The sequence below is a fragment of the Phyllobates terribilis genome, unplaced genomic scaffold (assembly GCF_046119375.1).
Source record: "Phyllobates terribilis strain yellow unplaced genomic scaffold, ASM4611937v1 Scaffold_7__3_contigs__length_470593459, whole genome shotgun sequence".
Lineage (NCBI taxonomy): Eukaryota > Metazoa > Chordata > Amphibia > Anura > Dendrobatidae > Phyllobates > Phyllobates terribilis.
This window is the reverse complement of record NW_027362767.1, coordinates 428,387,435-428,401,080: the sequence shown is the minus strand read 5'-3', so window position 1 is coordinate 428,401,080 and position 13,646 is coordinate 428,387,435. Positions and strand designations below refer to the sequence as shown.

The following is a 13,646-nucleotide window of genomic DNA, read 5'->3' as shown; positions in this document are numbered from 1 at the left end:
CAGTGATACTGTGTATATTATTATTATTATATCTCCTCTATATCCTCCATGTAATATGTGCTGTATAATACAGTAGATACAGGGGTCTCACCCCAGGTCACCAGTGATACTGTGTATATTATTATTATATCTCCTCCTTTATATCCTACATGTAATATGTACTGTATAATACAGTATATACAGGGGTCTCACCCCTCGGTCACCAGTGATACTGTGTATATTATTATTATATCTCCTCCTTTATATCCTACATGTAATATGTACTGTATAATACAGTATATACAGGGGTCTCACCCCTCGGTCACCAGTGATACTGTGTATATTATTATTATATCTCCTCCTTTATATCCTACATGTAATATGTGCAGTATAATACAGTATATATAGGGGTCTCACCCAGGGTCACCAGTGATACTGTGTATATTATTATTATATCTCCTCTATATCCTCCATGTAATATGTGCTGTATAATACAGTAGATACAGGGGTCTCACCCCTGGTCACCAGTGATACTTTGTATATTATTATTATCTCCTCCTCTATATCCTACATGTAATATGTGCTGTATAATACAGTATATACAGGGGTCTCACCCTCCGGTCACCAGTGATACTGTGTATATTATTATTATCTCTCCTCCTCTATATCCTACATGTAATATGTGCTGTATAATACAGTATATACAGGGGTCTCACCTCTCCGGTCACCAGTGATACTGTGTATATTATTATTATATCTCCTCTATACCCTACAAGTAATATGTGCTGTATAATACAGTATATACAGGGGTCTCACCTCTCCGGTCACCAGTGATACTGTGTATATTATTATTATATCTCCTCTATATCCTACATGTATTATGTGCTGTATAATACAGTATACACAGGGGTCTCACCCCCCGGTCACCAGTGATACTGTGTATATTATTATTATTATATCTCCTCTATATCCTACATGTAATATGTGCAGTATAATACAGTATATATAGGGGTCTCACCCAGGGTCACCAGTGATACTGTGTATATTATTATTATTATTATATCTCCTCCTTTATATCCTACATGTAATATGTGCTGTAAAATACAGTATATATAGGGGTCTCACCACTGGTCACCAGTGATACTGTGTATATTATTATTATATCTCCTCCTCTATATCCTACATGTAATATGTGCTGTATAATACAGTATATACAGGGGTCTCACCACCCGGTCACCAGTGATACTGTGTATATTATTATTATATCTCCTCTATATCCTACATGTAATATGTGCAGTATAATACAGTATATATAGGGGTCTCACCCAGGGTCACCAGTGATACTGTGTATATTATTATTATTATATCTCCTCCTTTATATCCTACATGTAATATGTGCTGTAAAATACAGTATATATAGGGGTCTCACCCCCGGTCACCAGTGATACTTTGTATATTATTATTATCTCCTCCTCTATATCCTACATGTAATATGTGCTGTATAATACAGTATAAACAGGGGTCTCACCCCTGGTCACCAGTGATACTGTGTATATCATATTATTATTATTATATCTCCTCCTCTATATCCTACATGTAATATGTGCTGTATAGTACAGTATATACAGGGGTCTCACCCCCCCGGTCACCAGTGATACTGTGTATATTATTATTATATCTCCTCCTTTATATCCTACATGTAATATGTGCTGTATAATACAGTATATATAGGGGTCTCACCCCCGGTCACCAGTGATACTGTGTATACTATTATTATATCTCCTCTATATCCTACATGTAATATGTGCAGTATAATACAGTATATATAGGGGTCTCACCCAGGGTCACCAGTGATACTGTGTATATTATTATATCTCCTCCTTTATATCCTACATGTAATATGTGCTGTAAAATACAGTATATATAGGGGTCTCACCCCCGGTCACCAGTGATACTTTGTATATTATTATTATCTCCTCCTCTATATCCTACATGTAATATGTGCTGTATAATACAGTATAAACAGGGGTCTCACCCCTGGTCACCAGTGATACTGTGTATATCATATTATTATTATTATATCTCCTCCTCTATATCCTACATGTAATATGTGCTGTATAGTACAGTATATACAGGGGTCTCACCCCCCCGGTCACCAGTGATACTGTGTATATTATTATTATATCTCCTCCTTTATATCCTACATGTAATATGTGCTGTATAATACAGTATATATAGGGGTCTCACCCCCGGTCACCAGTGATACTTTGTATATTATTATTATCTCCTCCTCTATATCCTACATGTAATATGTGCTGTATAATACAGTATAAACAGGGGTCTCACCCCTGGTCACCAGTGATACTGTGTATATCATATTATTATTATTATATCTCCTCCTCTATATCCTACATGTAATATGTGCTGTAAAATACAGTATATATAGGGGTCTCACCCCCCAGTCACCATTGATACTGTGTATATTATTATTATATCTCCTCTATATCCTCCATGTAATATGTGCTGTATAGTACAGTATATACAGGGGTCTCACCCCCCCGGTCACCAGTGATACTGTGTATATTATTATTATATCTCCTCCTTTATATCCTACATGTAATATGTGCAGTATAATACAGTATATACAGGGGTCTCACCCCCCCGGTCACCAGTGATACTGTGTATATTATTATTATATCTCCTCTATATCCTCCATGTAATATGTGCTGTATAATACAGTAGATACAGGGGTCTCACCCCAGGTCACCAGTGATACTGTGTATATTATTATTATATCTCCTCCTTTATATCCTACATGTAATATGTACTGTATAATACAGTATATACAGGGGTCTCACCCCTCGGTCACCAGTGATACTGTGTATATTATTATTATATCTCCTCCTTTATATCCTACATGTAATATGTGCAGTATAATACAGTATATACAGGGGTCTCACTCCCCTGGTCACCAGTGATACTGTGTATATTATTATTATATCTCCTCTATATCCTCCATGTAATATGTGCTGTATAATACAGTAGATACAGGGGTCTCACCCCAGGTCACCAGTGATACTGTGTATATTATTATTATATCTCCTCCTTTATATCCTACATGTAATATGTGCAGTATAATACAGTATATACAGGGGTCTCACCTCTCCGGTCACCAGTGATACTGTGTATATTATTATTATTATATCTCCTCTATATCCTCCATGTAATATGTGCTGTATAATACAGTAGATACAGGGGTCTCACCCCAGGTCACCAGTGATACTGTGTATATTATTATTATATCTCCTCCTTTATATCCTACATGTAATATGTACTGTATAATACAGTATATACAGGGGTCTCACCCCTCGGTCACCAGTGATACTGTGTATATTATTATTATATCTCCTCCTTTATATCCTACATGTAATATGTGCAGTATAATACAGTATATACAGGGGTCTCACTCCCCTGGTCACCAGTGATACTGTGTATATTATTATTATATCTCCTCTATATCCTCCATGTAATATGTGCTGTATAATACAGTAGATACAGGGGTCTCACCCCAGGTCACCAGTGATACTGTGTATATTATTATTATATCTCCTCCTTTATATCCTACATGTAATATGTGCAGTATAATACAGTATATACAGGGGTCTCACCCCCCCGGTCACCAGTGATACTGTGTATATTATTATTATATCTCCTCTATATCCTCCATGTAATATGTGCTGTATAATACAGTATATACAGGGGTCTCACCCCTGGTCACCAGTGATACTGTGTATATTATTATTATATCTCCTCTATATCCTCCATGTATTATGTGCTGTATAATACAGTATATACAGGGGTCTCACCTCTCCGGTCAGCAGTTACACTGTGTATGATATCATAGTTGTGTATACAGAATCTCTCCACTGCGGTCCTCTCGTCTTCCAGGATTTCCTTATCTTTGTTCCAGTAATCTGCATCAGGTTTCCCGAACTCCGTCTTCGCTATGAATTTTCCTTCATCGCTGTCAAAGTAAACGAACTCCTCCTGATTGTAGAAATATCTCTCCAGATACCGCACCCGCTGTGTCCCGTTCAGATAGTGACATTCAAATTTACCTTCAAGCAGGTAATCCGCGGTCTCTGTAATGAAGAGCAGAGCGTTATACTGGGGCGCACACTGCACCAGGCGTCACTCACCTGTAACAGAGCAGCACAGAGCGGTCAGTATAGAGAGCAGGCAGTACTGAGGGGAGAGCAGGTAACAGAGGCGGGGGAGGGCGAGCAGAGCGGCGGGGACAGCCTCTACCACAGCGGGGGTCTGCTATTCCGCACTGCACAAGGGGGCGGCGTCCTCGATATCGGATTCGCCAGTTACTATCCCGGGGATGACACAGACGCCGCCAGGCACCGCACATCATTACAGAGACGGCTCCGTGACGGGGCTGCGGCTGTGAGGAGCCAGGAGCTAGAGCTGATGGCGGAGGAGGCGGCAGGTCGCAGGGGTCTGTCAGCTTGTGGTCGCCTGGCACTAATGCGCTGTCATTATAGCTGTCAGTGTGTGGAGCACAGTATAACACACCGCAGCACGTCTGTCTCTATAGCTCTGGTCTCGGCATGTTCACTGATTATTCCCAAAAATGCAAGTGTTCTAACTTCTACTCATAAGAGATGACCACCTGAACCCTGCAACACCGAGACCCCTATCCTGCATACATAGGAGCTGCGCATGCGCGGCCTCCGCTCCACCCACTGTTTATTATGAGGCTTCCGGAAATAGCCGAGCACTGTGCTGTCCTGTGCGCATAGCACAAGGCCAAGAAGGTAAAGGCTCCAGCTTCCACTATACATCAAAACAGCACATTGTATTTAATCCATTAAAAAAGTGAAAATATATACATACTCTGCAAATAAAAAATAATGAAATGAATACCCTCCATAAAAATCCATGGAAGCTGGATCCTTTACCTATCTTGTACATATCTTCCTAAAACACCATCCAGCAGATTGCTTTCCAGGCTTCCCCAGTTACTGGATTAATTTTGGAAAGGATGAGCTGGATCATTTTATTTCAATAGGAGATAACATTACTTTTTTGGGAATATCCTGTTATGAGTGGGCCACAGAGCAAATAAAAGGGTATCCAGTCTCATAAAAAGAAATGTTCATGTTTTCCTTGTGTGCTATTGTTAAAATATGAAATGGCTATTACCTTCATGACTGCCGTCATATGCTATGGATGGGGGATGGGGTACAGTAGGATTCAACACACACAGGCAACTTTTTTAAAGCAACTGACAAGTTAACACTAGTAGGTCTAATATTCACTTTCTGTAGTTATGGTCTAAACAATCTTTTCGGCTATGTTCACACAAATTTTCAGCTGCATTTTGCAGTACCAGCAAAGTCTATGAGATTCCAGAAATCTCTATGTTCACACATCATGGTTTTTTTTTCTTCAGTACTTTGTGCTTTGCATGTTTGTTTGTTTTTTTGCAAAATAGATCATGTCACTACTTTCAGCGTTTCTTCACCCATTAATGGGTGGTGTAAAAAACACAACCAAAAACACAGGTGTCAGGTATTTCAGCTTTTTTTTTTTTCAGCGTTTTTTGTGCCAAAACCAGAATGACATTTTTTTTTCCACTAAACCTTATGTACATGCATAACAGTGACAAAAGGACAGTGAAAAAAACGCACCAAAAAACATGCAAAAAATCAAGAAAAATCCTGAACAACCTCCTGTCAAGAGAACGCTGAAAAACCATGATGTGTGAACATGGCCTTAGGCAGAACATCCTGAGATAAAGCCATGAGAAATATTTAGCTTTTCTATCTCCTATCACCAAATTATTAAGTTAAAGGGAACCTGTCACCTGGGTAATCACTATTAACCTGCAGATATTGGACTAATCTGTAGGTAAGTAGAGTAAGGCTATGTGCCCACAATGCAGAAATGCTCCGGACTTTTTCCTGAGCGTTTCTGCATCTCCCTGGCAGAAAAAAACGCATGCGGATTGTACATGCGTTTTTCCTGCCAGGGACAAGCGGATGTGAAGCGTTCTTCACTTACATTTCCACATGCGGGTTGACAAGCGCTTTCCAAACGATTTTAGCATCACTTGGAAAGTGCTTGACAACTTGGTCACACTATATAAATCCATGCAAACGGCATGGATTTATATACTGTGACCGAAAGGATGGTAAAAAATAAATATTATACTTACCTTCCAATGGCCCCCGGTGTCTTTATCCGATGCATCTTGGCTTGCTGGCAGCTCGCGGTAGACTAAAGGACCTGCCGACGTCAGCAGTCGCGTGACCCATCACATGACTAAATAACGTCATGGCAGGTCCTTGAATCCACCGCGAGCTGCCGACAAGCCAAGAAGCATCAGATAAAGACACCGGGGGCCATCAGAAGGTGAGTATAATGTATATTTTATTCTTTTTTTTGCAGGTACTATGGTACCCGGGTCTGGAGGAGAGTCTCCTGTCCTCTACACCCAGGTACCATCCGCACATTGAAACGCATGTAATCAGCATGTACAGATGCAGTGATGCGGATTCCATGCGTTCCAATGCAAGTCAATGGCGGCGAAAATGCCGAGCTTCCGCAAAATAACTGGTAGTGCTGCGGATTTTTCCGCAATGATAATCCGCAGCGGAAATTTCAGTAGCATGTACACAGCACATGCGGATTATCATTGGGGAACATGGCAGACCTTCTACCAAGCGTTTTTTAAGCGTTTCTGCAGCACAATTGCCGCATTGGAAACGCTTAAAAAACGCATAGTGGGCACACAGCCTTACAATGCTGTCCAGTCACCGCACTAAAAATGTCCTACAGGAAGAAAATTAACTTTTCTTCCACAGAGCTGGCAAATTTGTCGTGAGATGTGGACAGAGCGGCTACAGTCACCACTCACTATACTGTGAGCAGCAGCTGTACCGCGTCCCAAAACATTGTCATCTTGCAAGGTTCAGTCACCGCTCCGTGTATAGAGGGGCTGTAACTGCGCCCATGGCACTGACCTGCAGCTCGCTCATCATTAGGACCTGCTGTCAGTGCCGGGGGCAGTTACAGCCACCGCTCTTTATACACGGAGCGGTGACTGAACCAGCACTGGCCCACCCCTATCACTGGAAGCCAAACGCTGCCTGGAGGAATAAAGTTAATTTGCTCCCAACAACAGAGCTCTAGGTGGCGGCGCCAGGCAGGTTCAGAACACTATTAATATGCAGAATAACCCCATATCTGCAGGTTAACAGCAATTTTTTTCTGGTGACAGGTTCTATTTAATGCTACTCTAACACTATAGCGCTTTGTTTTCTTGCAGTGCCTCAGATAGTAAGGAGGCTTGTTAGATACTATGCTTTCTATGATTCTTTTCTTTGTGCTTGATTTGGAAAAACACCCCAGTAAATTCCCTGCTCCCATGTGTCACATCCTGCTGTTCTGTTCCTGTACGTGTAATTTGATTTGGGGCTGCTTTGTTCGTGTGTAGTAAAGTGAGCAACACAAGAGCTGTCAACCTAGGAGCGCTCTTCACATGGTGATACAGAGGCAGCAGCTCATTGCAAAACTTAGATCAGCTTTTTAAAAGGACATATCTTATGGAAAAGGAGACCAAATTTGTATGTAATATTTGCTGTAAGAGCAGAACAATAGGGCTGCAATAGGTGTAGCTAAAGTGGAGGCCCAAACATGACAGGGGTTTGGAAGAAGGCTAGGAAAGGGTTAATATGTAGTTTGGCTAGGGAAGGGTTGATGGCTGATTTTGCACATCCACAGATAAGGTTAGAGGGAGTGGGGGAGTTAGATTTAGGTCAGATGGGTTGGAATGTAGCTTGGGATTGGTTAGGAAGTTTTCAAAAAGGGGTATGGAAAAGGTGAAATCCATGCTAGGCCAGCACAAGGACCCAGTGCGCCCACCAGATGTCGGCGACCCCCAGAACATCTGAGTCCAGATGTCGTCCCCCCCACGCTGATCCAGAAGGACGAGGAGCCCATCGGTGATTCCCTCCGTAGTCAAGGGACCAGTTGAGCGCCGCTGCGGGAAGGAGTGCCCTGAGTCCGACCCAGCTGCGGAGGGACCACAGAAAGGGGGCGGAATTTCTGTTTCCGGCTTCTTCCCCATGCGCGCATCTTCATCCAGAGCGTCTCGACCAGTCCTCCGGTGGTTATTGTGGACAGTGTTGCCTTGTGGCAGGACCCGGCTTTGCTTGAGGACACGGCAGAAAGTAGACCACAGGCACAGCACATGCTAGCTGGACCCGGAAGTCGAGGTGCAATGATGTCACACCGGAGCAACTGGCTTCGCCTCTTCTGGAATTTCAAGGGATATCCGCCCCTGTTCTTCTGCGACCTGCATTTGATTGAGTGCAGTTGCGTTTGAAGCAGCTTCAGTCATTATTGGGTAAACTTAACTTCACACGTCGTATCATGCCGATGGGTTGAATTTTTGGTTGACTGTTAGCGATTACTACTTTGGGTGTCCGCAATCCAGTGCATATCATTCATGTCTGAGCTAATCACAAGGGGAATCAGAGGATTTGGGCCTCCTTTTTGGATCAGTTAAATGGTAGATCAGTTTTGGATGGAAGAATGGGTAAACAGTTCGGATGGTTTGCGGGGTCATGGAATGGAGGAGGAATGGAGGAAGAAGGGTTTAGTGCGCAATATGGTGCTTCTGGAATTATTCCCGATTGTGACAACAATTGAAGTTTGGGGTGAGTTTTTCTTTAACAAAAGCGTTACATTTTGCTGTGATACTTTAGCTGTTGTACAAGTTAACCACTGGCGGACACAGACAGAAATGGGCCCCTGCGCAAGAACAATATATGGTTCCTTTGCAGCCGAGACCTCCTAAAAATGCAAAATTGCACCTGCTTTGGAGATAGAAATGGGCCCCCTTACCTCTTGGGTCCCTGTGTGGCCGCACAGGTTACACCAATGATATGTCTGCCCCTGCCTCTCCCCCTGTTGTGAACCTTTTTAGTCACCTGGTTTTATGAGGCTTGGAACTAATCGTGTGGTTCTGTGATAGATATGTGCTGGGTGTTCAGAATTGTTTAGCTGACTCCATTTCTCTATTTAGTGGGATCATTTTCAGACGCTGGCTCCAGAAGAGGAGCAGCCCCCTGCCAGGATCATCTATGGAGTCTGGTATCCGGATAGCCTTTGATTTGATGTTGGAATCTGTATGACCAGGCACCAGGACAGCTTATGATGCGGTATGAAAAGTATAGGTGGGTTTTTGTGGATGCTTGAATAGTGATATTATGAATGGGGACCTTTTGCCGCTGCTTTTGTTCTTTATAGGGGATTGTTTTTCAAAAGCAGTGTTGAGTTCAGGTATTTCAAAAAAGATGGTTGGCCTTTTTATTTAGGTTTAAGATGTTGGGTATAATGGATTTTTCATTTTTTTTTTTCTGGTTCAGCGTGCATAGGAAAAAAAAGTTTCTTTTCAGTTGTTCATTTGCATTAAAGTGTGTTTGTTTGAACGATTATGAAAAGTGTTTATTTCAAGCGGCTTTTTCATTGGCGCTTTCAAGAATACCGAGTTAGTCAAACAGTGCTATCTCAAGATGGTTTGTCTTATATGGATGTTGATTGTTTACAGGACCGGGTTATATGTGTGTTCTACTGGTCTAAAGCCCCCATCTCACATAGCGAGATCGCTGCTGAGTCACGGTTTTGGTGACGCAACAGCGACCTCACCAGCGATGTCGCTATGTGTGACACTTTGCAGCGATCAGGCCCCTGCTGTGAGGTCGCTGATCGCTGCAGAATGTCCTGGACCATTTTTTGGTCGTTGCTCTCCCGCTGGCCAGCACACATCGCTGTGTGTGACCAGCGGGACCAACGATCAGGCTGGTATCCAGGATAAACATCGGGTTACTAGGGGCACACGCGCACTTAGTAACCCGCTGTTTATCATGGTTACGACTCTGCTAAGGTGAGCGGTAACCTCCCGTGCACCGTAGCAGAGTGGTATCCATGACAAACAGCGGGTTACTAAGTGCGCGTGTGCCCCTAGTAACCCGCTGTTTATCATGGTTACCAGCCTGCTCCTGCTTCAGCAGGCTGGTAATCGGGAGCAGGACATCGTGGAAAGATTCTTTCCACGATGTCGCTGCTCCCCTGATCGCTGGTGAGCCTGCCTGTTTGACAGCTCACTAGCGATCTATTAGCGACGCAGCAGCGATCCCGGACAGGTTGTATCGTTGTCGGGATCGCTGCTGCGTCGCTTAGTGTGACGGGGCCTTAAGACTGATCAGACTGGAAAAGGGTGGTCATGTTCAGAATGCTTATCTCTCGAGCATGTCCAGTCCAATGTGTTAGTGAATATTGGGCTTGTAGGTCTAAGGTGGTTGATGGTTCCTTTTTAATGCATGAGGACAGGAGGGCTCTTTATAGGTTTCAATTTGTAGCAATATTTAGAAGAATAATCAAAAGGTTGGGTTTTAACCATAAGGACTTTGCATCTCATTCACTTTTAGAATAGGGGCGGAGACTGAAGCAGTCAGATGGGGGTTAACAAAGTGTGGTTAAGCAAATTGGTCATTGGAGTTGAATAGGTATAAATCGTATATTCACATGTAGATGTGTGGTGTATGAACTCCCCTCCCTCCTTTTAACGTTTATCTTAGGCAGGGCTGGCTCCAGGTTTCCGTGGGCCCTGGCCAAAGAGTCTCAGTGGCCCCTTTAATACCACGATTCATGATGCACTAATACCACAGAGAAATATATATGTAACATCCCTGGCGGCATGCTTGCATGGTGCACCATCTCTCACCATTCAAGACCGCAATCTTACCCTTCAGTCCAGCCTGCAAGCCGTGCTCCAATTCATGCTGTGTGCATTCCTTCTGAGTGTCTGCTTAGGGTGGCGGCCCGGTTACTTCCTGATTCTTATAGCTGCTGTGGGCACACCCCTAATGCGTCTCCAGCCTATTGCTGTCAGTCTCTAGATATTTAAACCCCCTCCACCCAGAAGGAGGTGCCTGAGCAACACCTTCACTCAGTTTGTCTTTGCATACTGTATTGCCAGGTCCTGTCCTGTTACCCCTGTCTTCTAGTCTGTTTTCGCTACTCTGGGAGCTGTACTCCCAGACTCGCTCCTGTATCTCCTTCAGTAGCAGTTCCTGTCTGAACTGTACCCTGGCCTGTTTGTCCGCCATTCTGTAGACCGTATACCCAGACTTGCTCTTGTATCTCTTGCAGTAGCAGTTCCTGTCTGAACTGTACCCTAGCCTGTTTGTGTAGCATCAGCGTCTCTGCCCCGTTCTAGGCAGAGACGCCGTCCCTCTCACCTCCCCGCTCCTGGCGCGGCGTCCTCCAGCGCTTCTCTCCCCGCTGCTTCCGGCACGCGCTCCTTCCCCGGCAGTGTGCTTAGGGCGCGCGCGCGCTCCCCCTCTCTTAAAGGGACCGCGCGCGCCGTCCTAAGGAGTCCCCGGCCAATTGCCGGAGGACCTCCCATATAAAAGGCACCTCCTCCAAAATGGAGATGCCCGAGCAATGTTGTAGCACTGTTCACTACTCTGCTTCAGCCCTCAGGTCCCGTTGCCAGTTACCTGCCAGATACCTGCCAGATTCCTGCCAGCTTGCTGTCTTATTCCTGCCTGATATTCTGCTACCTGCCTGCTTGCCTGAGGTCCGACGGTCTGCCTTCCAACTCCTGTAAGTCTGTCTATGGACCTGCTTGCTCGCTCACCTGGGAGCGCTCATCTGCTGCTTGTCTGCTAGCCTACCTGGAGGCTCTGCCGTCACGTGCTGTGACCACCCGCTTGTCCAGAGACTCCTGCCCGCTCACCTGGGAGCGCTCATCTGCTACCTGTCTGTTGGTCTTCCTGGAGGCTCCGCCGTCACATGCTGTGACCACCCGTTTATCCAGAGACTCTCGCCTGCTCACCTGGGAGCTCACGTCTATCTTCAGCCACCACAGGTCGTACCAACCCTTTACCCAGAGACTGCCCCGGTCACTTGCCGTGACCTCCTGCCCGTTCATCCAGAGACTGCCCCGGTCACTTGCCGTGACCTCCTGTCCGTTCATTCAGAGACTGTCCCGGTCACCTGCTGTGACTGCCTGCCCGTCTACCCTGGTCGCCACCCGCTCCCTTACAAGGACCGCCCCCTTGTATAGTAGCTCAGAGGTTCCGCCTCCCAGACCCGTTACAGTTTGCTCGGGCCATGGAACCCGGTGGCACTCAAGCTCCCTCGCTCTCGGACCTGTGTCATGAACTGTCCCGTCAGAGGTCCCAACAGGAGTCCATCCTGGGTCACCTGCGGAATGTCAATTCTCGCCTGGACACTCTGACTGCTCCGCCTGCAACCACCGCCAGCGCCATGACTCGCAATCCGGCAGCTCCACTGCCCACTAATAACATGGTATCCTACCCCGGACCCCGGCTTTCTGCACCTCCTCGCTTCGGAGGCGACTCCGCCCAGGCTCGGGGCTTCATAAATCAGTGCACCCTGCACTTTGAACTCCTGTCTCACCAGTTTAACTCCGACCGGGCCAAAATTGCCTTCATCATGTCCCATCTCACCGGGGAGGCCCTGGCCTGGCTAAATCCTGTATGGGAGAGAGGAGACCCCCTGGTGTCCGACTTGCCTGCCTTTCTCACGGCTTTCCGGAAAGTCTTCGACGAACCCGGACGGAAGACCTCATCCGCATCATCACTGCTACTCCTCCGTCAGGGAAGTCTCACCGTGGGCCAATATGCCATACGGTTCCGTACCCTTGCCTCGGAGCTGGCCTGGGATAATGACGCTCTGGTATCCGTCTTCTGGGAGGGTCTGTCCGGCCGTATTAAAGATGAACTTGCCGGTCGGGACATTCCTACCACTCTCGATGACCTAATAACTCTTGCCACCCGGATTGACCTACGGTTCCAGGAGCGTGCCAAAGAGGTTACCCGTGAGAGGAGGTTTCCACGTCTAGCTCCTACTTTTCAGAAACCCGTCACTCCCTCCGTCTCTCCTCAGGAACACTATCCTGAGCCTATGCAGGTCGACCAGACCAAAATGGTCGGTTCTCGCCAGGAATCTCGCCGAGCCGAGGGAAGCTGTTTCTATTGTGGCAGTATGAAGCACTTCATCCGTTCCTGCCCGGAAAAGCCGGGAAACGCCAGTGTCTAGGACCACTCGGAGAGGTCGTCCTAGACAAAAGTAAGCCCTCTCCGTCTCTGACCTTACCGGTCTCTATTGCTTGGGGAGAGAACCATCTCTTTGAACTCGCCCATCTGGATTCTGGAGCTGCTGGAAACCTCATCTCCCAGTCTCTGGTAGAGAGATACCATATTCCCACCAAGTCCCTGGCTGAACCATTGTCAGTCGCCTCCGTGGATGGAAGACTTCTCTCGGAGACCATCCTGCTCGTCACTGAACCCATAACCCTGCAGGTGGGAATGCTGCACTCTGAGGAGATCTCATTCCATGTGCTGTTCGGACTTTCTCACTCCCTGTTGCTAGGTTTACCTTGGCTCCAGACACATGAACCCGTATTGAACTGGCGGTCCGGTGAAGTACTCCGATGGGGTCCTGACTGCCATAGGACCTGCCTGGTCCCGGTCCGTCCACTTCGCCCTCAGCCTACTCCAGCTAACTTACCTGGTCTCCCAGCTCCCTACTGGCCCTATGCGGACGTCTCCGGTAAAAAG

General features: G+C 45.9%; 1 protein-coding gene across 1 annotated transcript in view; it reads right to left on the bottom strand.

Annotated features, from left to right (window-relative positions):
- LOC141155204 (H-2 class II histocompatibility antigen, E-S beta chain-like) overlaps window positions 1-13,646 on the bottom strand; it is a 127,363-nt gene that overhangs the window by 71,711 nt on the left and 42,006 nt on the right. Inside the window, exon 2 of the mRNA XM_073641946.1 lies at window positions 3,846-4,121. Within this exon, the coding sequence (XP_073498047.1) occupies window positions 3,846-4,121 (276 nt within the window). The remainder of the gene's footprint in view (window positions 1-3,845; window positions 4,122-13,646) is intronic.